This window comes from Peromyscus maniculatus, chromosome X (genome assembly GCF_049852395.1).
Source record: "Peromyscus maniculatus bairdii isolate BWxNUB_F1_BW_parent chromosome X, HU_Pman_BW_mat_3.1, whole genome shotgun sequence".
In the NCBI taxonomy this organism is placed as follows: domain Eukaryota; kingdom Metazoa; phylum Chordata; class Mammalia; order Rodentia; family Cricetidae; genus Peromyscus; species Peromyscus maniculatus.
Genome location: NC_134875.1, coordinates 26,511,931 through 26,538,462, shown reverse-complemented (window position 1 = coordinate 26,538,462; position 26,532 = coordinate 26,511,931). Strand labels below are relative to the sequence as shown.

At 41.3% G+C, this 26,532-nt stretch overlaps 1 protein-coding gene across 6 annotated transcripts in view; it reads right to left on the bottom strand.

The window, feature by feature from the left end:
• LOC102906278 (fibrous sheath-interacting protein 2-like) overlaps positions 1-26,532 on the bottom strand; it is a 49,015-nt gene that overhangs the window by 10,523 nt on the left and 11,960 nt on the right. For all 6 annotated transcript variants that reach the window (XM_076561501.1, XM_076561498.1, XM_076561499.1 and 3 more), the window contains 5 exons: positions 4,514-4,585; positions 3,715-3,816; positions 2,869-2,940; positions 2,107-2,178; positions 757-831 (listed from right to left, as the gene is read on the bottom strand). In XM_076561501.1, coding sequence (XP_076417616.1) covers positions 757-831; positions 2,107-2,178; positions 2,869-2,940; positions 3,715-3,816; positions 4,514-4,585 — 393 coding nt within the window. The remainder of the gene's footprint in view (positions 1-756; positions 832-2,106; positions 2,179-2,868; positions 2,941-3,714; positions 3,817-4,513; positions 4,586-26,532) is intronic.

The window sequence follows — 26,532 nt, the reverse complement described above, 5'->3', positions numbered from 1 at the left end:
ATTTTTAGCAATGGAATTGGCAAATCCATACAATGACATTATATTAACTTGGCAATTGACTATTTGTCAGCTGGGGTTTTCCAAAAGGACCGGGAGGACAGGAGTGGAGGAACATGCTCCTGCTACAGGGAAGATAGGTAACAAATAACATTTCTGCAACCTTGGAAATGACTGAGAGTAGATCTCAAACCCTCAAAGCCTAGGGCAGACAGAATTAAGCAAGCACATTAGCGGGGGCCTTGATCCTCTACCGTTCCTAGGGGTGTAGGTTTCAGAAACATTAGTAGATCCTCCACTCAACAAGAGCCCCAAACCAACCATCTGGAAGGGGAGTTCTCATGGTTCTCAAAAGCGTTTTGAGGCAAAACCTGCACAGGAGGCAGAGGTGGTGATCAAGGCGTGGCAGTAACAAAGAAGCACTGAAAGAGAATCTCGGGAATCTCATTTATGATAGAAAAGTACCAAGAGGGGTTAAGGAGCAGGGGATCTGGGAAACTCGAGGCTTTGAACTGGGCTTAGAACTACAAAGAGAGGGCTTCCCTACTTAGGGAGTGTGGAAGGAATAACACTGATTGAGAAATTAGGGAATCTAATCCAGAAGGCAGTGGAGATGGTGACATTGTTCACAAGCACTACTGAAACGACATCATCTGACAGAGAAGGGCAAAGGATTTTTTTCTCTTCACTTATCATAAAAGGTTCCCAAGTCTTATAGTCCCACCAATTACTGACTTTCAATCCTATCAGTTCAATTACATTTTTGCTCAGTAGGTTCGTAAAACAATGTCTGCTCGGCAAAACTTGTTTTCTTCATACTGGGATGACGATGATCTGTAAAAATGAAGAGAATTTTTTTAACAGTGGAGGTTGTAGCAGGACAAGCCCACAGGGTCGAGGAAATTGGCTCAGAACAGTAGCCAAGACATGCACATAATGTACTCCTTAAGAGCCAACCTAGAGTCTGCCCTAGGGCCTAGCAACAGGAGCTGTCAGAGTTCCTACAATGTCAGATTTCCTGATCACTGATCAGGTCAAGTCTGTCTGACGACCTAGCAACAGTCGATGTGATGCCTGAGTTCCTGATTATGCCCAGCCAATGAGGGACAACCACACTGACTGGGAGCTGGGAAGAGGATATATAAGGCCTCCCCTGTTATTGAATAAAGGAGTTCGTTATTTGCTCTCAACTGACTCCCAGTGTCTGTGTCATTGACACCGTGCCTTCTCACCCCCTCCCCCAAAGCAGCTGTTAGAATCCAAGCCACAGGAGGTGATGGAATAAAGTGACCAATATTAAAGCCATGGCTACTAACCAGGATTTTCTGAAATGGAAAATAAAGAGTAGGGAAACACCCTAATGTTGCACAAACTCATGTTGCAGCTAAACCATTTCTGCTGCATGTGATGTCACGTGACAGTTTGCAAGGCAGCAAGCTGAACAAGTATCAGAAGAGTATCTGTTCAGCAACATGAAAGGATAGTTTCCCAGGCAGGTGTGCCCAACCCTCTGATATCATGTCACATTGCTGTTATCTGCAGTATTCATACTTGAGAAATGCAGACTTGTATAATAAACAATATTGCAAAAAAAAAACTTTTAATGATTTAAAGTAAGTTTCTAATTTTGTAATGGGCAGCATTCATAACTATCCCTGTCCACAGGAAGGATGCACCTGAGGGGAAGACTGGAGTTTGGGGTAAAATCTGCATGAGAAGCAGAGCTGCTGAGCAAAGTGTGGCTGCAGCAGAGGCACAGGCTGAAGGTCTGCCTCAGAATCACATTGATGATAGAGAAGCACAGAAACAATTCTATAGCAAGGACTATTGGGAATGTCAGGGATATGAAATGGGGCTTGGAGAATTGTCACCCACAAGACAAGACCTCTTTTACTCTGGAACAATGTGGCATCAGCAGCAAGAGAGTAATTAGGGAGTCTAACTCAGAGGGTGACAGAGTAGTGCCACTCTTAGTAAGCAGTACCCCCAAATACCCCATTTTGCATGAGGATAGAGAATTTTTCTACATTATAGTCAGAAAAGATCTTCACATTTCCAAATCCAGAACTCCCACCAATTATTAATTTCTAATGATAAAATTTCAATTACGTTTAGGTTCCATAAATTCGTGAAGGGTCTGCTCATCAGGCAAACTCGATCTCCTTGCACCTGTCGAAGAAACTTAAAAGGGGAAGCATTCATTATTAACAGTGGACAAGAATAAATGATAACATGGCAAATTAAAATGACAGCAAGTACTCAATTGGGCCGACCTAAAAGAACAAGGGGACCATTCTATGACGCAGGAATATAAATGACAAACGAAATATTTCTGATGCCAGTGACATCTTACTGTGTGTCTCAAAGGCTCAATGACAAGGGAAGGTTAGGACTGAGGAAGCACACTGGCAGTGGTCTCGGTCCTTAAGTTCACAGGGACACAGGCTTCAGATGCATGGGGAGAACCTCTATGGAATAATCGGGAAAGACAGTTCTCCAGGTGAAACAAAGGGATCAGAGGCAGAGGGATGCCATCGACACAGGCATACACTGAAGAGCTGTCTCGGGTTCTCACTGGCAGTAGGACAGTACAGAGGCATGTTCAGTAGTGGGACTCATGAGAAAGCCAGGGTCCTCATTGGGGTATGGAGATTTCCCAGTTGCAAAAGGTGGTGTCCCCTGTTCTGGGAATGTGGAGAGAGCACCACTAACAGAGCAATTAAGGCATTTATTCAGGGGGCAGTGGAGAAGGTGACACAGTTCCTAAGCATTACCCCCAAGGTACCGTTTGATGGGAAGGCATAGAAGATTTCTGCATTATGTGTGGTATTCCCACAAATTATTAATTTCTAATCATAAAATTTCAATTACATTTTGTCTCCAGAAGTTCGTAAAATGAAGATTTCTCTTCGTCAAAACTGGGTTTTGTCGCTTGTGAGGTAGCTTTAAAAAAAAAAAGATAGTTATTTTTGGCAATGGAGATGACAAATTAGAAAAATCACAAACATTAAAAGGATCGTTGACTACTACTCAGTTGTGTTTTCTCTAAAAGGACCACGAAAACAAGAGTGGGCAATGTTCTATTCACGCAGAAATGATTGTGGTGAATAAAGTATACTTAAGGCAAGTGAAAAGATATGTTACTAGAGGTCTCAAGAGCCCAAAGCCGAAGGGAGGGTGGGATTGAGAAGGAAGCACATTGGCAGGACTCTTGGTGTTGGCTAGTCTCACGAGACCACACACTTTAGTCGTACTAAGTTAAGTAGTATCAGAGTTTCCATTCCACAATCTGCACTGTTGTTTGTTGACACAGAGCAAGAGACTTGAAGGTCAAAACCTCCTTGGGAGGCAGAGCTGCTAGAGGAAGGGGTGGCAGCAGCAGAGGCATGTCTGAAAACCTGCCTCGGGATCTTCTCAATAAGGAAAATTATAGAAGCAAGCTCAGTAACAGGCTCTTCGAGGATTCTGAACTGGGCTTGAAGAGGTGGCAGATGCACAGAATGGGCCTCGCTGCTCATGGGAAGAGGAGAAAGCCACATGAACTGAGTAGTTCCAGAGTCTATCCTAGATGGCAATATAGATGGTAGTGCCACTGGCAAACATATCCCCAGGCATCATTTGATAGATGGGAACAGTGGGCTCATCTGCATGTGAAGCAGGAGTGATCATTGACAGGTCTCAAAAATTATTCAATTCCAATCACTACACGATACTTACATTTTGACTCTCTTGATTCTGCCAACTGTCTTTGTTCATCGATCCATGATTCTTGTAATAGTCTTTCGTCAGAGAAACTTGTCCTTAAACTTGATATAGATGCTATAAAAGAGCACATTAAATTTTAACAGTGGTAGCGACAAAATGAGAGAATAACAAATGTTAAAATAACTACTGTTCAATTGTGCCTTCCCAAAAGAAGCAGGAGAACAGTCGTGAGAAACCCTTTGCTAAAGGTATATGGTAAATGAAATATTTCTGCTGCCAGTGGCATGTTACTGTGTGTCTCAAGGGCTCAATGACAAGGGAAGGTTAGGTCTGAGGAAGCACACTGGCAGTGGTCTCGGTCCTTAAGTTCACAGGGACACAGGCTTCAGATGCATGGGGAGAACCTCTATGGAGTAATCTGGAAAGACAGTTCTCCAGGTGAAACAAAGGGATAAGAGGCAGAGGGATGCCATCGACACAGGCATACACTGAAGAGCTGCCTCAGGTTCTCACTGGCAGTAGGACAGTACAGAGGCATGTTCAGTAGTGGGACTCATGAGAAAGCCAGGGTTCGGAATTGGGTTTAGAGAGTTGTCAGGTGCAAAAAGTGGTGCACTCTTCTCTAGGAGTGTGGAGAGAACATAACTGAGTAATTAGGGAGTCTGGCCTGGAGAGTGAGGATGCTGACAGTCATTCGTGAGTGTTCACAAGACACCAGTTGATGGAAGGGGTTAGAGGATTTTTCCACTCATCATTACCAAATCTAGTATTCCCACTAATTACTAATTTCCAATCATAACATGTCAGTTACATTTTCGTTCTAGATGTTCTGGAGACGTGTTCTCCTCAGCCAAACTTGATCTTTTTTGCGTTATTGACGAAGCTTTAAAAAAAAAAAAAAGACATTTATTTTTAACACTGGCGATGACAAAATGATAAAATGTCAAATATTAAAATGACAAGTACTTCTCAGTGGTGCTTTTCCAAAAGGCCCAAGATAACAACAGTGTAGAAAACTCTGGTGTTGGACAAATTCATGTGGCCAATAAAATATATCTGTTCCCAGTTGCATGATATATTACGGTAGGTCTAAATGGACCAAGACCAAAGGGAGGAGGAGACTAAGAAAGCACATTGGCACTGGCTGTAGTGGGTAGCCATTCCAGCTTTGATCTGGAAGTTCCAACCCCCACTGAGGCTTCGGTAACTGTCACGCCTACAAGGCGGGGCCACGAGAGAACTTGGTTCCTGCTCCGTGGATGCTGGAGGTAGACCAAGCAGAGTTCACCAGAGAATACCACTGGACTGTACTACGCCTTTCCCAGACTCTGTAAACTATCCACTCACTTGTAAGTTACCCCACAAAATAAACCTCCCTTTTAACTACATGGAGTGGCCTTAATAATTTCACCAATATCTGGTGCCCAACGTGGGGCATGAACCCTCGACTCTGAGATTAAGAGTCTCATGCTCTACCGACTGAGCTAGCCGGGAGGACTTGACCCTCAGGATGTTAATAGGGCTACACGATGCCGATCTTTCCATAGAACCCCTAGTCAGTAATCTGGATGGGTAGCTCACTAAGCAGAAATAGAACGAGGCAGAGAGGCTGAGCAAGGCCTAGTAGAAGCAGATGAACAGTCTAAGATCTGGTCAGGATCTCACTGATAAGCCAAAGTACAGGGATGAGTTCACTACTAGAGCCTGTGGGGGAAGAGTCAGTGTTGTGAACCACACTTGAGAGATGTAAGCTACACAAAGTGGGCTAGCTCACTCATCAATGTGGAGAGAATAATACAACTGAGTAATGAGGGAGTTAAATCCAATGATCAGTAGATCATGTGGCATGGCTTGTATAAGGAATCTATGCAATACACCATGTGATGGCTAAACACAAAAGATTTATTTGCATCATAAGCAACAGGTATCATGACAAAATCTAGTATGCCTACAAATTTCTATTTTCTAGTTATCATACTTCAAATAAAATTTTGGCTCCAGGCTTTCTTGGAATGCCTCCAGCTCAGTAGCAATGGCATGGGCTCTCTTTGGGTTTGTAACAGAAGCTTAAGAAGTAGAGGAGATTCCGATTCTGATCTTGCCCTGTGTTGCTCAGGCAAGCCTTGAACTAATGATCCTCCTGCCTCAGCCCCCAGAGAAGTGATTACAGGCCCACTATTTTGTCTTTTTGAGAGGACTGTATACTCGAAATCCTTCTGCCATAAGCAGCCATTAGTAGTTCTGAACAAAGGGATCAATGTCACTAACGTAGCCTAGCGTCTGAGGCAGAAGGCCACACTTTGTCACTGAACTGTATTAGGAGCTTCTTAATGACTCATCTGTAAAAATGGCATTCTCTGTCTCATCTCTTCTTGCTCATTGTGTCTCTTCAAACTCGTGTGTGTTTGTGTTTGTGTTTGTGTGTGTGTGTATGTGTGTGTGTATGAATGTGTGCATGTGTGTGTGGTGTGGTGTGGTATGTGTTTATGAATGTGTGCATGTGTGGTGTGTGTGTGTGTGTGTGTGTGTGTGTGTGTGTGTGTGTGTATGTGCGCACTATTACCATTTAAAAGAACTCTTCTTTTCTGCTTCCCCTGTAAAACTTGCTTAATCCTCCCCCGTACTTTTCTCACCTCCCTTTCTCCTTCACTTTCATTTTTCACTCTTTTCAGTCCTATATTTATTTCATTGTTTCCTTCTTTATAGAACTTATTTTGATCTTTCTAGATTTTTATATAATTTGCAGTAGCAATTCTTGAATCTTCCTTGGTATACATATCATTTTATCTATTTCCCCTTATTACTCTTTTTGCTCTCTTCCTTCTTCCTCTACCTCATTTCATGCCTTGTCTTTCAAGATACCTTCTTTTAACCATATACCTATCGTCTATGTATCCATCTATATATGTATGTATGTATGTATGTATGTATAACTATCTATCTATCTATCTATCTATCTATCTATCTATCTATCTATCTATCTATCTATCATCTATCTATCCATATATCTATGATCTATCTATGATCTATCTAACACCTATCGATCTATCTACTATCTATCATATATCTATCACCTATGTACCATCTATCTATCTATCTATCTATCTATCTATCTATCTATCTATCTATCTATCTATTTATCTATCTATCCATCATCTATCTATCTATCTATCTATCTATCTATCTATCTATCTATATCATTTATCTACCTTTATCATCTATCTATGTACTTATCATCTACTTGTCATCCATCTATCAATATCTATCTATCTATCTATCTATCTATCTATCTATCTATCTATCTATCTATCTATCCATCCTCTATCTATTATATATGCATCAGTATCTATCATCTATCATATATGTATCTCTCTCTATCATCTATGTACCTGTGTATCTATCTATCTATCTATCTATCTATCTATCTATCTATCTATCTATCTATCTACGTATCATCTATCTATGTACCTGTCTATCATATCTAACATCTAACTATGATCTATCATCTATATATCTATCATCTATTTATCTATCAAACATTCAATCTACCTATCATCTATTACCTAGCTATCATACATCTATTTATATCTATGATCTATCTATCAACTATGTATCATACATCTATATATACATATATATCATCTATCTATATATCTATTATTTATCATATATCTAACCCTATCTATCCATCATCTCTGTACCTATCTATCCATCATGTATTTATCTATTATATACCTATCTATCATCTATCAATCTATGTATCAATCTATCATCTATCTATCATTTATCTATCAATCTAACAATCAATGTATCATCTATCATCCATGTATCAGTCTCTAAAATCTCAATATATCATCTATCATATGTGTATATCTATCTATCCATCATCTATGCACTTGTCTATCGTCTATTTCTATCTATCTATCATCTGTTTATTCATCATTCAATCAACTTACCTATCTTCTAGCTATCAGCTATCTATCTATCTATGATATATCTATCATCTCTATATCTATCTATCATCTATCTATCCCTATCTATCTATCATCTATCATCTATTTATCGGTCTAACACCTATCTTTCATATATCTATCAATCTATCTCTATCTATCATCTACCTATTACCTACCTTTCATCTATTCATCTATCATTTATAATCTATCTATTATCTCTCTATCGATTTATCATCTATCTATCATCATTCTATCTATCATCTTTCTACCTATTGTCTATTTTTTACCATCTATCTATGTATCTATCATCCATATATCTATCTATTTCTATCTATCATCTATCTATTTATCATCTCTCTATCATCTAAGTATCTATCATCTATCCATCATCTATCATCAATCTATCTATCATCTATCAATCATCTCTCTATTATCTATCATCTATCTATCATCTTTCATTCTATCCACATATTATCTATCCAGCATCTGTCAACTCTCTATCAATATTTCTATCTCTCTATCTAATTATCTATCATTTATCTATCTATCTTTCTATCTCTTCTAGTGGTTCTGTTCCTTTAACCACTCTTTCATCAGGCTATTCAACATGCTTTCCTACTACTTCCAAAACACCAAAATACCTATCTGCTGATGAAACAACAACAGCAAAAACCAGGTTCCCATAAAAAGGGAATGAAAAAATTAAAGAGAAAGACAAGGGGAAGAAAAGAAAGGGAATGAGAGGAATAAGGGCACAGAAGATTGTAAAGAAGACACAAAGGGAAGAACACAACTGAAAGGATAAAAAAGGAAAGATAGTAGTAAAAGAAAAAGAAGGAAGAAAGAAAACACAGAAATGAGATGTCTGGAAAAAGAGTGAACTTTAAAAGAATGAGAGAGTAAGCGAGAGGGCTGTTAGCAGGGCAGGGTAGTCGGGAAGTAAGAGCACAGATAGTGGGAAAACGTAGATTCTAGAGAACTCGGGAAAATGTTAGGGATGATGAATACATGGTGGCCAGACAGGAAAGTGGGAACACAGAGAAAAGAAAAACAAATTGAGTTTTCAAACATGGAAACGGCCAAAGGTTAGTAGTGAAAGATTGTCGGAAGGGAGGTGCTAAATAGCCAGGTGTGGTGCTGCAGGGCTCGAATCCCCAGACTCTGGATGCAGAGATGGAGGTCAGCTTGTTCTACATAGTGAGCTTTAGGCCAGCCAAGGCTACATAGTTAGACCAGGTCTCAAATGGTCATAAACGATAGGTGACAGTTGATTGATAGATGACAGGTGTGTGGGGGAAAACAGAGCTACATTCTGAGCCTATATTTTCTTCTTTTTAAAATGGTGACTGCTTTAAAATTATCCCCCACGAACATAACTATTCTTGTTTTACTTATTGCTTATTCTTTCTCAGTGTCATATTCTCTCTTTGTAAAACTTTCTCACCTGTGGTATGAAAGTGAGAGGAATACTGGGGTTAAAGTTTTAAGCAGGGATAAGGTAGGAGGACAGAAGAGGGATGGAAGTGGGTTAACCAAAAGTCAGGGTGTATGGAGAGTCTCATGGAGACCCACTGCTTTGTAAGCTAATGAAAAATAGATAAATAGATCTTGAAAAAAGGATTTCAAACAGAGGTCCCCTGTATGGTGCCCCACTCAGATATAGATTATTAAGAGAAAATCTCAGTAGCAAGGGCGGGACACTGTTTTTACAATTGGGGTTCACACAACATGAGGAACTGTATTAAAGGACAGCAGCATTAGGAAGGTTGAGACCTACTCCTCTAGGTGGTCCAGGTCGGCTTTGAGCAGGTGATCCTTCTGCTTCAGCTTCCCGTGGTCTGGTATCACAGGTGTGCATCATCATGTACCATGGTGGGCAATCATTGCCTCTTTTCCTGTGTTATTTCCACTGTCTACTCACTTATCTAATTGTCCCACTAATCTTTATTCCAGTTACAACTGGATTCCTCTTTTAATAACCCCCTTACGTCTACCTTTCCCACTTCCTTCATTCCCAACTTTATAACCTTGGTAGTTGTTAGCTATTTGTTTCTTGTGTCTCTCCCTCGATATCTCTTTTTATCCTTGTCTCCAAGCTCAATTCTCCTTCACTTCCTTCTGTTTCTTTTCCAGTCACCTTAATCTCTGATTCCTTCCTTCCTACTGTTTTTTCTCATCTTGTCATACATATTTCATCTATCTTGTCTTCTTCCTCCTCAACTTAACTTTTTATACTGATTTTTCTCTCTCTCTCTCCTCTCTCCTTTCTCTCCTCATTTGAGACAGGGCCTCATGTAGCCAAAGCTAGCCTCAAACTCACTGTGTAGCTAAGAATGACCCAGAATTCCTGATTTTCCATTCTCCACCTCATGAGTGCTGGTATTACAGGCGTGTGCCACCATGGTTAGCTGTGATGTTGGGAATTGAACCCAAGGCTTTCCGCAAGCTAGGCAAGCACTCTACCAACTGAGCTACATCCATAGCCCTAGTTTCTCTTTGTCTCTTCCTCCACTTTCTTTCTCTTGTGTTTTGCACACTAACTTTTCTACTGGTCTGTCCTGTATCTATCCTTAGTTGACTTTTTCTCCAAGCTGCAGGCTGTCCTTTCAGTTAGTCATCATGTGACTTCCCCTTCCTCACACCTACTTCAAAATTTCCTTCTACACTGCACAATTGCTCTTGATTTCTTATTGGCTTTCCCTCTTACATCCTCTGTGTATCTCTGTTCCTTACTGACTCATTTTAACCCCCCTTCTTCTTCAGTCTCTGTCACTGCCTTCTTAATTTAGTCTTTCCTTCACATCTAAAATCGGCACCTACTTTTAGAATGTCTGCCATTTTACTCCCAGCGTCCCCAGTTCACCCACCTATGTTTCTGTAATACTTTGTTGGCATCTTACATACGCATCACTGTATTATCTTGTGCTCTACACTTTGACGGTTCTTCCTAATCCTACCTTTCTAACCTTGTCTTATATGGAAATTCTCTTTTTAGGACACTGGTCTTTGCAGGGACTTACAAATTGTCTTCAGAATGGTTTCCTAACCTCCTCACTTCACTCTGTCCTCTTTGCACTGTGCCTGCATGTCTCCTTTTCTTGCGCCATCTCTCACTTCCTTCTACTCCCTTCTCTTCTTCCTCTTCTTTCATCATTCCAGTTCCTTTCTAGTAGCATGATTTTTTTCTTTGTTTCTGAGACGAGGTTTCTCTGTTTAGTCCTGGCTGTCCTGGAACTCACCCTGAAGACCAGGCTAGCCTCTAACTCACACCTGTCTCCTCTGTGCTAGTCTTAAAGGAATGCTCCACCACTGCCCAGCTCCTCCCCTTCTTAAAAAAAACTGAGGCAGGGTCCTTCTATGTAGCTGTGGCTCTCCTTGGACTCTATATATACACCAGGCTGGCCTCAAACTCACAGAGATCTGCCTGTCTCTGCATACAGAGTGTTGGGATTAAAGAAGTGTGCCACCGTGCCTGCCTTCTATTTGGCATACTTTAAAAAATACTTTATCATTTTGCATGTACCTCTTTTTTGAAATCCTCTGTATCTGACTCATACGACTTTATATTGTGTATTTTATGTTGTATGTATGCCTTCCAAGTTTTATGTCCTTTAAGCTGCAGTCTATGTGTCTGCCTATCTGTCTACTCATCTGATTTTCTATACCCTTTACAATCAATCATCTTCTGAATCCTTCTTTATTCTCCCTCCCACCCTCTGTTAATTTCGGTTATATTCTGTCACATTTTGCACACTTAAAACTCCTTGTAGAAAGTCTCCATCCTCTTTGTCTCCTGCTTTTGTTTCTGGAGTAGCATTTTGCTCTTGACTTACAATAAACACTTTTCCCTTGTTCTCTAATATTCCATCCCTCTCTTCCTCTGTTCCTCCCTGCTTTCTGTAGCTCCAGGCTGGATTTGACCTCCATGTGTAAAACAGGCTGGCCTGGCACTGAACATGATTCTCTTGCCTCTGCTTCTTGAGTGTTGTGCTGCCGGGAGCCATCCCCAGCATTGGATGGGTCCTGCAGAGGATGTAAGGAATGGAATGGCACAAGTCATAGAGCCAGCACAGCTGCTTGACAAAGATCCAGCAAAGTTGAGCCCCATGATGGCTGCCATGCTACCTTTGGTTTTCATCTCCACCTGTTACATACTTGGGGCACTTTTAATATTTGTACAATCTGGGGATGTTGGATTGATGGAAAATTACTTATAAATCAGTTATGCCTTCTCTCAGGAATGCTGCTTCTAAGCTTACCCAGAAAAGTCCTGAACATACTATTGCCCCCCACTTTGAGGGAGATATCCTTTTCTACTTGAAGGTCTTCCTTATGCCTTGGAGGTTGTGACACATAAAGAAGCCACAGGTCTCTCTATGAGGCTATGAGATATCCTTGAAACATCTGTCCCTCTACGTACACAGGAACAAGATATTCAAAACAATGTAAAATTTAAAAAGTCAACAAAATCCAGTGGTTTAGAGGAATTGTCCATAGTTCAGATTACAAGGCTCTTCCCACTGTACACTCAGACAATTACGTGGCATACAACTCTGCCCTACATAGAGACATATTGGTGAGCAAAGTATAGAGTGGAAAGATGATAAAAGTATGAGGTGTTAGGACCTCCCTCTTTTAGAAATTAACTCATGAAGAGCCAATATAATGTCATGTGACCAAGGAACAATCGAATGCCAGGATTAGACATATAGACCAATTCTATAAAGATATAAATGTGAACATTGATTGCATTATGCCAAAATTTGAATAATAACTGCAGCAACTTTAGCCTGAGGATTTTTCCTGGGCACTCTGACCACTAAGAGTTAATAATACCCTGGTTGAGACATGACAAAATGCCCAGAGTGATTGAAGATTTTGTTTTGGTCTAGTGTCCTTGAAGCAATCAAAACAACCAGCCTGAGCACAGGCTTGTCATAGGCCTCTAGATTCTCAAAAATTGGGTTATGGGGTTAATGAGTAAGAATGATAACTCTGTTTATTTATGATGTCAAAACTTGAGGGAAAATGATTGGAAATGATAACTGTTCTATCATAGTTTATTAATGGTGACTAAAAGATGAGAAAACGAAGTGAAACACATGTCCAAAACCAAAAATGATATGATCTATGTTTTAGAACATCATGAATGTATCCCTGCTAACTAAATTCTGTATAAACAAAGAAACACTCTGGCTGCTAGTCAGTCAGGCTGCAAGATTCTCCTGACCACCATGGCCTGGCTCACTTTCTTCTCCTGCCCACTCCTTACACCCTGTGCAGGACCCACCCACCGCTGGGGATAGCTCCAGGCATTGTGCTTTCTTCCCAAATGCTATCATCTCTTAGTCCTTTATGATCACTCACTCCCCTCCTCCTTTCTTCAGCGACTTCTCTTAAATAGAATTTACTGGCCCTTCCTTCACAACATTTTCCTTTTGTCCCCAAAAGTCTCAGTACAGGTATCTCATTTCAAAACTTCCCTCTGCCTTTGGTCTTTCTCTCTCTTGCCTTTGGTTTTTCTCTTCATCCTGTTCATATACTTTATTCTTACCAACGCCTTCGCACTTTGGTATGCTTCTTCTTTCCTTTAGTGTGTGTGTGTGTGTGTGTGTGTGTGTGTGTGTGTGTGTGTGTGTGTGTGTGTGTCCAGAAGACAGCTTTGGTGTCACCCTCAGGAAGGCTATTCACTTCCATTGACACAGGGTTTCTATTTGTCCCAGTACTCACAAACTAAGCCAGAGCAGCTGATCAGCGAGCCCCAGGTATCCTGTCTCTGCACCCCTAGTGTCTGGACTACAATCCTGCTCCCCAGCACCACTTTTACACCCTCATGATATTTTCACATGGTTTGGGGGGATGACACTCAGGTCCTCCTGGCTGCAAAGCAACCTAAGTCACAGAGCCACAGCCTCTAGCCCTTCTTTCCCTCATTGATATCTCCCTTTCCCTTCTCTTCTCTCTTCCCTTTGACTCTGTGTTATCTCATTTTGTTTGTAGATACTTTGTTTGTCCTGACCCTTCCTGCTTATGTATGCTCTTCTTTAATTTACTTTCCTTTGTCTCCTTTTCTTCATTACTTTTGTATTTTTACTTTGTTTTGTTTTTAATGAAAACTTGAAAGCATCTATATTTCTTTCATCTATTTCTCCCTCTCTTTATTCTTTCCTTTCGAAGTCTCTTTTCTATTTCTTTTGTGCCTGCCTCCAAGGCTCCTTGCCTGCCCCATAGCTTTGCTTCTTTTTCATTTGTTCCTACTTCTGTCTTCCGTCCTGCCTTTCTTATCTTGCCTTAGATTCCTTCATTCTTTCTCTACTTGCCTCCCTTGAAGATGGATTTCATTTCTCTTCCTCTCCCTTTTCCAACTTGTACTTACTACTGAATTTTTACTATTTCCTTTAGAAAAATGCATTCCTTTTCTCTATTTTTTGTAGCTATTCTCACTTCTTCTCTGCTCTAGTTGCCATCTAGTTACACTTCTGTATTTTAGTTATTTTGGTTGAAGTTTTCCATACAGACCTCTGTCTTCCCCTGCTGTCCTCAGATTTATTTCTTTGGTATGCACTGTGTGCTGTACACATATGTTTTTGCATGCATGTGTGGGCATGTGCGCTCATACACATGCAGATGGAGGCCAGAGAAGGACATTGGATGTCCTCTTCTAACACTCTACACTACTCCCTTGTGATGAGGTCTTTCACTGTACTTGTGTGGTACTGCGGACCAGGAACGCAAGGTCCACATGTTGGGGAGGCAAGCACTTTTGTCCACTGGACCCTCTCCCCAGCCTCCTTGCTTTGGTTTAAAACAAATACTGTCCTTCCAAATTCCTGCCTCTTACTCTCACACTTCTTAGTAAATTTTACTCTTTCCTACAGACTTGCCACTATTAACTCCTTCCTTTAGTTCCTTTTCTATCCCTTTGCACTCTGCTTCAGTTTTCTCTCATCATGCTTGTCTTCCTTCTCTTCTTCCTTGGTCCATTTCATCCATCTCTTCCCTCCCCCCTTCTTCCTATTTCTCTCCTGTCATTCTTAGATTCCTTATCTCTTTGACTTACAAAAAAACCCTTAGCTCTTGGTGTCTCTGTCTTTGTATCTGTTTCATGACTTTTAAATCCCACCTACAGTTTTTGTTTGTTTTTTGAGACAGGGTTTCTCTGTGTAGTTTTGGTGCCTGTCCTGGAGCTCACTCTATAGACCAGGCTGGCCTTGAACTCACAGAGATCCGACTGGCTCTGCCTCCCACGTGCTGGGATCAAAGTCGTGTGCCACCACGGCCAGGTCCACCTATACTTCTATCTAGTTCCCTATCTGTCTACCTGTCAGTCTATCATCATTGAAAATAGCTACTTATGTATCTCCACACTACCTTGTTGTCACTATAGTTACGTTACTTTTTTATTTTTCAAAATATTCTAGCTATGTATTCCAGGGTGGCCTTGAACTGGTGGTCCTGCTACCTCTATCTCCTGAGTTCTGCGCCACCAACCCTGGCTCTGTTTTGTCTGTTCCTGCCTTATCCTACACTCCTTCCTGTCTACCTAGCCATCACCATTCATCTGTGTTTATTGTCCTCTCCTTCCAGTGGCCTTCTTTTAATATCTCTCCTGCTGCCTCCTTTATCCTAACCCCATTGTCTTTGGGTTTCTACCTTCCCCTCTCTCTCCCCACTCACTTTCTTCTCTGCCTCATCACCTTCCAGTTTCTGTTTTCCCTGCTCTTTTCACTGCATCCCTTATTCCTTCCCTTTCATCTGTCTGTTGTCTACTGTTTCATTTTCTCCTCTACTCAAGTCCCTATGATCTCTGTCCCTTTCTCTTTATTTCCCACTCTTCTTTCCCTTACCTTTCCTTTATCTTTTCTCTCTTCTTTCTTCTGAAACTTAATTCTGACTTCCTATTTTATACTGGCTTCTCCCCCATACACATCATTTCTGTCATATTACCTGCACACACTCAGGTCTACCGGCTTTTATATCCTTTATCTAGCATCCAACTCTCTGTCCATCCATCTATCCATCATCTTCCTTCCTCTTTCTTTCCCTCTCTTCCTTCCTTCCTTTCTTGCCATCCAACCAGCTGGCCAGCCAGCAACCTACTTCTTGGCCCTTTTCTTGATCCTTCATCCTTTGTTTCTTCTTTCCCACCTATCTTCCATCTTACTTTGTTATTTATCCAGCTACACTTACCAGGAACTATCCATTTCTCCTTTCCTCTTTATTCCTCCCATTTCCCTTCTTTCCTCTATCAGTTTTGCTTTCACTCTTGTATTTTTTGTACTGATTGGTCATTTTAAACTGTCTCCTCTATGCACTTATTTTTGTCACATTCTTTTCTACTGGCTTCATATATATATATATATATATATATAATCTTTTTTCTACATCTATCTACCTATAATTTATGTTCGTTCATTCTATCATCTATCTATATGCCTGCCTGTCTGTCTATCATCTATCTATTTTTCTGTCTACCTATCCACCTATCCATGGGTCCACTGATTGCCTATAAGATATCTATATCTATTTTTCTGACATTTAAAATGTCTTCCTGGCCAGGTGGTAGTGGCACATGCCTTTAATCCCAGCGCTCAGGAGGCAGAGCCAGGCGCATCTCTGTGAGTTCGAGGCCAGCCTGGTCTACAGAGCGAGATCCAGGACAGGCACTAAAACTAAACAGAGAAACCCTGTAAAGAAAAAACAAAAACACAATAAAAAAATCCTCCCCATTTAGAACTGATGTAATTATTTTTCTGACTTTAGTTTTTGAAGTAGTATTTTTATTGATTCACCTGAGAGAAACATTTTTCACTCCCTTTTCATTCTTCTCTTCTAATTAGCTATTATTTTTGGCTTTTCCCTGTCACTGATTTTTTTTTTCTGATCTTCTTTCTGTGTTTCTATTAAATGTATTTTCTCTCTCCCCACATGGCCCCCTCTCTTCACTTTATTTAACTATTTTATTTTTGAGACAGGGTCTCACTATGTAGTCCTGGCTGCCCAGAACTTGCTATGTAGAACAGACTGAGCCAGAATTCATAGAGATGTGCTTGCCTCTACTTCCTCAGTACTGGGATTAAAAGAATGCAACACCACACTCTGGCTATTTTCTGTTTTAGCAGGAGTCCCATCCTCTATACAAAACTGGCTTTCAATCCATACTAATCCCTCTTTAGCCACCAGAGCCTGGGGTCACAGATAGGAGACTGAAAGCCCATTTTAAAACTTATTTTCTTATCGGCACTTCCTTTTAAACTAGTTTTCTCTTTTATGAAATGAATTGTTATAGGCATTCATCTTGAAACCTTTCAGACAGGTTCTCACTCTGTAACCCAGGTGACATCAAACTTGCTTTCTATCTATTTACCTCTGAATAATTTTCCCATTTCCCTTTTCTTTCCATTTGCTACTTTTTACTGAGTTCTTATGAAAAACTAATGATTTTCCTGTTTCCTTTTCCCAACTTATTCTCACTTCCTTCTTGTCCTGTTGTCACTGATTTTCCTGCATTTTTTGATATCTGCATAATCCTCTTTCATTTTGGTTTCTGTATTTCCTTGCTATCTACAGTTTCACTTTATTATTACTCTGCCTTTCCAAGCTCATTTCTCATTCTCATTTTTAATTTTGTACTTCTTATACTTATCACTTTAAACGACTCATCCTCCCTTTCTCCTCCCTCCTTTTCTTTATTGCTTCTCTCTTGTTGTTCGTTTCCATTTCATTTCATTCTTTTATCTTGCCTGCCTCCCTCCTTTCTTCTTCCACCCCATCCTTCACATTTCTCTGATTTATTTCATTCATCAATTTTTGAAGCTCTTTTCAAATGTTTTCTTTCATTTACCTGTATCTTTTTTTGAATCCCTTCTCTATATGTGCCGCCTAAGACTTTGAATAGACTTGTGTCTTCAGTTCAGATTTCTCCCTTTGTTTCCCCACTTGCCTGTTTATCTTTGGCATACAGTTTTCCTTTTTCCTGACTCTTTCTTGCATCAGCACAATTATATGAAAGAGATGAAAGATTTAAAAAAAAAAAAAAACCTCCCACATTAAGCCTCTAATTTGGACAGATGTAGATTCCTACAAGTGACCAAAAAAGTATAAAAGGCTACTGACCAAATGATAAGCACTTGTGAACTATGCCAGAGAAATAATCCCCAGACACTTGGACTCACTTTCCCAGAACATCAATAGACAAGACCCTATCCTGGGAAAGACTAACAGATTCTGTTCATTTGCCCAAATGCTGGGGCATCAAATCCCTCTTAGTATGGGTGAAGATCTTTGCAAACAAGACAGAAAGGATGTTCAGGTGCTCAGAAGTTTAATTCATAAAATTACCCAAAGATTTGGGCTGCTACAAAGTATTCTAGGTAACAACAGACCTGCCTTCAAGGGCTCAAGGATTCAAAAGTGTCAGCTGCCCTGGGAAATAGAATTTAATCTCTATTGTGTTTGGAGGTCCCAAGCCTCAAAAAAAAAAGTAAAACAAAGGAATGAGCTTTTTAACAAAATTTAATGAAACCGACTCAGGAAGTTAGCCTCTCCTGGACCTTTCTCCTCTTCTTGCCTCTGGTTCAGATCACAAACTATCCTTATGGTCTGGTGTCAGTTCCTATAAAGCAGTGATTCTCAACCTTCCTAATGCTGGGACCCTCTAATACAGTTCCTTATGCTGTGCTGACCCCCAACCATACAATTATTTTCCTTGCTACTTCATAGCTATAATTTTGCTACTATTTTGAATCATAATGAAAATATTTGATATGCAGGAGATCTGATATGCAACCCCAAAGGGGTCATGACCAACAGGTTGAGAACCACTGCCCTTCCTTAGAACCATCCACAAAGTCTTGATGTACCCTTAGAGTTTCTTCATGTCTACTAGTTTCCCTAGACTTGAACTCCAGTTAATATTTACTATCTCCTTCAAGGTCTATAATCTACTTGGCCTCCACCATTCAGGCATTAAAGATCGAGTAAAGCATTAACTCAATGGCTTATGCGGTCCTTTAAACTTAGAGGACCTTAGACTTTCTCACTTCTGAGTGTACTCTGTGTTGTGAGATCCACCAGACTTCAGATGGTTTTGTCCACATAACCTGAATTGGGTCTTCTGCCTTGTATCATGGGTCATTAGAAAGACCTGTAAATAGGGAGCCTGGCTGCTGTCAATCTTCCATATCCTTTCTCAGCCTGAAGTAGCACTAACTGTCTTTGCCCTCATTCTCCTCTCCCCACACCAATGGCAGCTAGGGCCACCTGTTCTGAGGGGGATTGAAGCAGGACACAGACAGACTGTTATGAACTTAGCTCCAGAAGACCCTGACTCCAACTACCTCAAGCAAATTTCCTGACACCAATCCCAGGTGTCCCATGAGAAGTCTTACAAGTGCTTGATGAATCAAAATTCCTCTGAATGATGACATTTAGACAATTATTTTAGCTCATGATGGAGCTCTGGTGCCAGGAAAGGAATTTATCATCTAGTGTATCAGTGGACAAGTCACCTTTTAAGTCCTTACCCAAAATTTTCCAATTTTCCTTTTTGCTCCATGACCATTTAAAAGCACATATCCCTTGCCACTTAATGGTGTCCTCTCTTGGAACTCCTCGTGCTTTAGGGGTTTCTCTTTCAAATAAATGACACTGGTTGAAGCACTCAATTTAAGTCCGAGGGCTTCATTATTCACTGTCCAGAGGACAGGATCCTAGGGCCCCAGCAACTTGTAACTAGAAGCACCACAGATTGCTGCCTGCTGCCTCTGCTCTTACATCTTTCCTTCCCTCTTCTATCTGGTTTTCCCTCTAAAATCATCTTCCCTTTGGCTCATTCTGTTTTATATACTATTTTACTAGACTCTTTTATGTTTTTCCTTTTCTTTCTTATCACCATTTACCTACCCACTTACCTTCCTGCTAATCTACCTACCTACCTACCTACCTACCTACCTACCTACCTACCTACCTACCTACCTATCATCTATCTATCATCTATCATCTATCTATCTATCTATCTATCTATCTATCTATCTATCTATCTATCTATCTATCTATCTATCTATCTATCTATCTATCTATCATCTATCTATCTATCTCCATCCATCCATCCATCCATCCATCCATCCATCCATCCATCCATCCATCCATCATCTATCATCAATGATCATTTTTCTGGGTTCTTTTTATTTTCTTGACTCCTACTTGTAAAATGTGTCCCCTACCATAAAATTGCACTTGTGTTACTGGTCCCTACATCTCAGTCTTACATTCTCTCCGACTCTTCACTGACTCATCCTTTGTAAGCTTTCTTTTTCTCTTTGTTCATTGATTCCTTTTCAATTCTCTTCATATTGCTTAGGTTTGAATACATACTTTTATTTCTTTTCCTTTTTCTGAATCTTCTATCTTGTCTTTACTACTGACTTTAGAAAAACCAGTACTATGGATCATGCAGGACAAAAAAGACAAGGAAAAGTTAAGAAGTAAGGGTGAGGTAAGGAGCCCCTACCCTCAACCATCTGGATTTGGCTTAAGTCGCTTGATGAGTTGAGAGTTTCAACACAATCGACTGGAGACTGAAAGCATATCTTGAAGCCATAATTCCTTTCTATAAATATCAGTGATTTTCCTGAACCAAACGCTGCCCCACGCCTTCCTTTTCTGCTGCGGGCCGCAGGAATATCATAAAAACTCAGCTGGTTATGGCAAAGTCACTACCTGGAGGAATCATGGAATTCCTCCAGAGGAAGCCAAATCCCAAGGAGTTTTTGGTGTTACTTGGCTTGTTATATATCAGCTGTATTCTGTTATGAAAATCATGTGTGCCTTCATAGTTTTCCCAATTGACTCTTCCCTAAGAAGGGCTAACAGTGTGGACTGATTACTCTCTGGACATACACATTCCAGGTATTTGGAGAACAGCCTCAGGAAAGGCTTTCTCTGCAATCAGATATCTCCCCTAGCCACTTTCAAGGACTAAAGGAGACATCACCCAGGTGGTCACCCAATTTCCGAGGATTAACAGTGATAACAACCCACAGGCGAGTCTCCTGACTTAAGGTAAATTCCACAAGGGGACACTGCCTAGGTCAGGTAGACACTAAGTAATAGCTTTACACAATTTAGCTCAGACCCCTCCTGTCTTACAGCCTTACTAACTTTATAGACCTCTAACTACTTACCTAACCACTTCTAGGAATTTTTAGATAACCTTCTGTGCTAACAGCTATGCTCAGCCAGAACTCCCAGTTCAAGCCTCCCTGTAATTATCATTATTCGTAGCATCCGGCCAGGTCCATCACCGGATGGAGGAAAGTACCTTATCAGAGATACCTCTGTACTCTCTAAGAACAGACTTAAGCATCCAGGTTACCTGTTTGAGAAGGCCTGGCGGATGTGTCAATTAAGCCTATTCTTATCACCCCTCCATTTGACCCTGGAAGCCTGGCTTTGCACGGCTAAGGAAATACTGCTTGTAAGTATATATATACCAGAACTCCCAGGGCAGGAGAGGACAGAGAAGAGAGAAGAGAATGGAAGAACTAGATGGGTAAGAACTTGAGAGGAAAAAACTGAGATGGGGAAGAACTAGATTGAAGAGCTAAAAGAGAGGACTAGAGGAACGAGATGGAAGATGAGGAAGAGCCAGATGGGGAAGAACAAGATGAGGAAGAGCCAGATGAGAGAGAAGGAGATGGGAGAGGAGCTGATAGGGGAAAGAACTAGATAGATGAGAACCTAGAAGGGACAGAACTAGATGAAGGAATTAAGATAGAACATAGAGGGGATCGCAGACAAGTGTAGAGAGAAATCAGGCTAAAGATGACCTAAATATGAGAGCAGAATATAAGCTTATAACTGTCACAGAATAATAAAGTATATGGACTAAGGAGTTTCGTGTACATAGATTCATTCCATTTCATCAAAGATTAATTATCAGCTGGTTGATAGATCCTTCCGCGGACCCTGGAAAGGAGACTATTAGGGGCTGGACCCCAATAGTCCCAAACACTTTTCTCCCTGTCTCATGCCAGTATTTTCTTTTCCTGGCAAAGTTCTAGCAACTGTATGTCTATCAAAGCAATTACTCACCTTCACAACTGTCAAACATCTTTCTTTATGGTGTTTTATAGGCTTTTAAAAAGTAGCCTTCTCCTCGTTATCAACACTGTATGAGGCCCTTTGACAAGTCTTCTAACCTAATCTTCCTAAGCCCCTCCCTTCCTCTATTCTCCTTAACTCTCATTTCCTTTTTTTATTGTGTATATATATATATGCGTACACACACACACACACACACACACACACACACACACACACACATATATATATATATGATTTTTTTGCCTTCTCTGCAGGCTGCTTTCCCTTGCTGCCTCCTTCCCTGACTTTCCAGGCCTCCTGTACACCTATCCTCTCTTTCTTCTGTTTTATCTTCCATTTTCTTTTCCTATTTTTCTGACTTGGTTTGTATTCATTTTCTAATTTCCTAATCTCTACAGTCCCTCTCATCCCTTTTATAGTTCTGGGAATGGAAAGGAGGGCCTGAGCCCACATCCTTTGCCCTGAGGTTCCCCTTTACCGTCTGTCCTTGTATCTACATCTCCCGCGACAAGGCTGTTGCCACCCCTCTCTGTCTTACCTTACTCTACTGATGTCTCTACTTTCCTCATTCCCTCCCTACTGGCCAAGATTCTTGCTGACCAGACTTGAGGTAGGCATGTGACTTCTCTGCTAGGCCATCAGTGCACTTCCATAGAAAACCCAGCTTGAAGGAAAGCCTTGCTGCATCAATTCAGACACCACTTTCCTAGTGTTCAGTGTGGTGGTATTCTAATTGTACTGAAATGTGATTTTGATTGTATGTTAATAAATAAACTTATCCGGGGGATCAGAGCTATTAGAGCCATAGCAAGAATGTGGCGGTGGTGGCACACGCCTTTAATCCCATAGATCTCTGTGTGTTCAGGGATACAGCCAGCATTGGAGACTTTTGCCTTTAAGACCTGGGGGGCTGTACATACAGACAGTGACGAGGCAGTCACGTGTTTGGGTTTACAACCAATGAGAAAGCAGAACAAAATACTATAAAAAGACGAACAGACAGGATATAGCTCTCTTTCGGGAAGCTGAGACACCACAGGAGGAAGGGTGAGATTTTAGCTCTGAGCTCTGACCTCTCGGCTTTCTCTTTTACATTGTTTCTGTGTTTCTTATTTAATAAGACTGTTGGTTACAACAACAGCTCAGCCTGCTCCCTTGTTCTCTACCATTCCCCGGGAGATATCCTACCACCCTGGTCCGTCTTCAGCAAAAGTTACTAGGTTCCTTTAACTCGATCCTCCCCACCCTTTGCCCTTCTCCTCTGAAACTCCTCCTGAATTTTGCATCTCCGAAGCTCCACTTTACTCCTTGACTAAGTTTCCGTGGCCTGTGGTCTCTCGGGAGTCTGGCTCTCTTTCTGCAGTTGTCCTGAGAACACTGTTTTAACTGCTGGCTGTCTCTTCCTTTCCTTCTTCCCCGTCTTTCCTGGCTTCCGGTTTTCTTTTCTTTTACTACTTCTGTGCAAAGTTCCTTTTAAACATACTAATTTCTCCTTTTACAGTCGTATCTATTTGAACCTGCCTGTTCTTGTTCTGTATTTTACTGTCTGCTCTTAAAAATTCGGCCTTCTCCAACAATCGATCTTGCCTTTCTGTACTGGCTCCTCTTTTTCACCACTCTTCCCTCATTTCCACATCACTTTTGGTTTCCTCTTTTGATGTTGGAGACAAAGTCTTACTTTGTAGCCCACCTTGGCCTGACACTCACTATGTAGCCCAGGCTAACCATGAATTCATAGTCATCTTGCCTCTACCTCCCAAGTCCTGGGATTACACGTCTGTGCCATGTCTTGTTCCACTGACTTCCTTTTTTTTTTGGGGGGGGGGTTTGAGACAGGGTTTCTCTGTGTAGCTTTGCGCCTTTCCTGGAACTCACTTGGTAGCCCAGGCTGGCCTCGAACTCACAGAGATCCTCCTGGCTCTGCCTCCTGAGTGCTGGGATTAAAGGCGTGCGCCACGACCGCCCGGCCTCACTTCCTTTTTGAAGGTCCTTTTCTTATTCTTTGGCTTCCCCTGTCCCTTTTTCCTGTCTTTGTTATTTCCTTCTTTTCACTTTTCTTCACCTTCTGTCCTTCCTCCTTCTTTTCCCTTGATCTTCAATTCCTTTCCTCTCTTACTCCTTATTCTATTCACCTTTACCTGTCTTTTTCCTGCCTTTCATTTTTCTCACTCTGTCTTTTTACTGGCTCCATATACTATTTTTTTTTCTTCCCATCTCTTTCTTTTAACTTTCTAAACATTTTCATTATTTTTTATGTGTATGGGTATTTTTCCAAATGTGTATCTGTGTGCCACATGTATGTGGTGCCCTGGGGCCAGAAAAATGCTTCCTATGCCCTGGATCTGTAATTACAGAGGTGAGTTACCCTGTGGGTCCTGGGAATTAAACCTGGGGCCTCTGCAAGAGCAAACAGTTCTCTTAACTTCTGAGCTGTTTCCCCATTCCCTGGCTTCATCCTTTTAAGATGTTTCCTGTTATCTTTTACTGTGTTTACATTTGGATTGAATTTTGAATCTCTGTTACTGTTGCAAATCTATATCACCTACTTGCTCCTTTTCACTTTTCTTTCATTATCAGATTCCCAAATTGTAAACATGTTATGTTTTCCTTCTCATTTTTATACTTTCCCTTTCCCCACCCTGCCTTTTCTTTTCGTGCCTTCTCTGATGACTTTCTCGCTCATCCTCACTAATCCCCCTCTTTTTCCCTTCTTCCAATGTCTTCATTATGTTACCTGTCACTCCCCCTCCATGTCTCCCCTCTGTCTTCCTCTATTTACAAGCTCCTGTTATTTTATTCAATGTGCGTGCGCGCGCGCGCGTGTGTGTGTGTGTGTGTGTGTGTGTGTGTGTGAGTGAGAGAGAGAGAGAGAGAGAGAGAGAGAGAGAGAGAGAGAGAGAGAGAGAGAGAGAGAGAGAGAACGTCCTGGGTGCGTGCCTGTCTCAGTGTAGGTGTATGCACCTCATGTGTGCAGGTTCCTGCATAGACCAGAAGAGGGTGCTGGATCCCTGGAACTGGAGTAACAGGAGTCTGTGGGTCACCTGATGTTGGTGTCGGCACCAAGCTTGGTGCTCGGCAAGAACAGCAAATGTTCTTAATCACGGAACCATCTCTCTGGCTCCTCAGGCTCCTATTTGCTAAGCCTTTGTTCTCCTTCCTCAGGTTGTTTATTTTCTTAATCTACTAGCTGTGTTTTAGAATCCAGTCTATGCTGACTCACTTTTCTAGTGAATCACCTGTGTATTTTTACCCTTTTCCATTTTGGATCCCCCTGTTGTGCCCGATTTCCTTGTTCTCTTGAGGGATTTCTTTCTAGCCTTGCCTTTTCTTTTTGCCTACTTATCTACCTAGCATAATCTCTAGTTCAAGTCTTTTAGTGCCTTTTCAAAATGACTCCTACCCATATTGGACTTGATCTCACTAGTTCCACACCACACTAATTGACTTTGTCTCCAGTAGTTCACCTTTTATTCCTACAAGTTTTCCATGCAGGTTTTGTTTTAGGGTTTTAACATGTCTTTACTTTTGTTCATGTTTGTTTTTAAATCTCCCTTTTGCTCCTCTTTCTTCTGCCCGTCCCCTTTCTAGCCTCTTCTTCGTCTCCTCCTTTTTCCCTTTCTCCTTCCATCGCTTTTCATGAGCTCACATTTTATTGGCTCCCCTCTTCAATTTTTTCTTTTCTTGCCTTGTTTCTGATTCTCTCTTCCTGCCATGTTGTTTTATGTTTTCTTTCAGGTTTATTTTTCTAAATTTCAGACATATGAATCTGTCTACATATCATGTTTTCAAAAACTAGTACCCCTCCCCCTACAAGGCCTGAATTACTCTTTGGGCCCCTCCTTTTCAAGCAGCTCTCCCATGATTCCCTCTTCTTCTTTAAACATCCTCCCTTTCTTCCCCTGCTTGTCTTTGACTTTCACTCCATTTTTTCCATTTTCTTTGCTGTCTTTCTTCCCTATGCTCGCTAGCTTCCCTTCCTTCTGTACTATCTTCCTCATTCACTTCCCCTCCTTCTTCCCCATTTCCTTCCTTTCTTCCTCCCTGTTTCTACTATGCTTTTTCTTCACCTTATTCTCTCTTCTCCCTCCTCCTACCTCTAAGCCTCCCTCATTTTTCCCTCCCTCCTCCCACCTCTCCTCCCAATCTTTTCCCTCCCTCCTCCCACCTCTCCTCCCAATCTTTTCCCTCCCTCCTCCCACCTCTCCTCCCAATCTTTTTCCTCCCTCCTCCCAACCCTTCTCCCACCTCTTCCCTCCCTGCTATCACCTATACTCCCTCCCTCCTCCCAACCCTCCTCCCAACTCTTCCCTTCTTCCTCTCACCCTCCTCCCACCTCTTCCCTCCCTGCTATCACCTATACTCCCTCTGCCCATCTTTATTTTTTCCTGCTCCGATCCTTCCCCCTCCCTCCTTCCTCTTTCCTCTCTTCCTATTGTTCTTATCGTTCCCACTCCCTCATTCATCTTTCTTTTATTCTTGTTGTTCTCATCTGTCCCCTCCCTTTCTTCTCTTCCTCTTGATCTCATCTTTCTCCCTCCTTTGTCTTTCTTCTCTTACTATTGTTCTCATCCTTCGCCATCCTACCTTCCTCTTTCTTCTTTTCATCTGGTTCTCATCCTTCCCTCTCCTTCCTCTTTCCTCTCTTCCTCGGGTTCTCATCTTTCTCCCCCATCCTCTTTCTTCTCTTCCTCTTGTTCTCCTTTATCACCCTCCTTCCTATTTCTTCTCCTCCACTTCTTCTCATCTTTCTTCCTCCCTCTTTCCTTTCTTT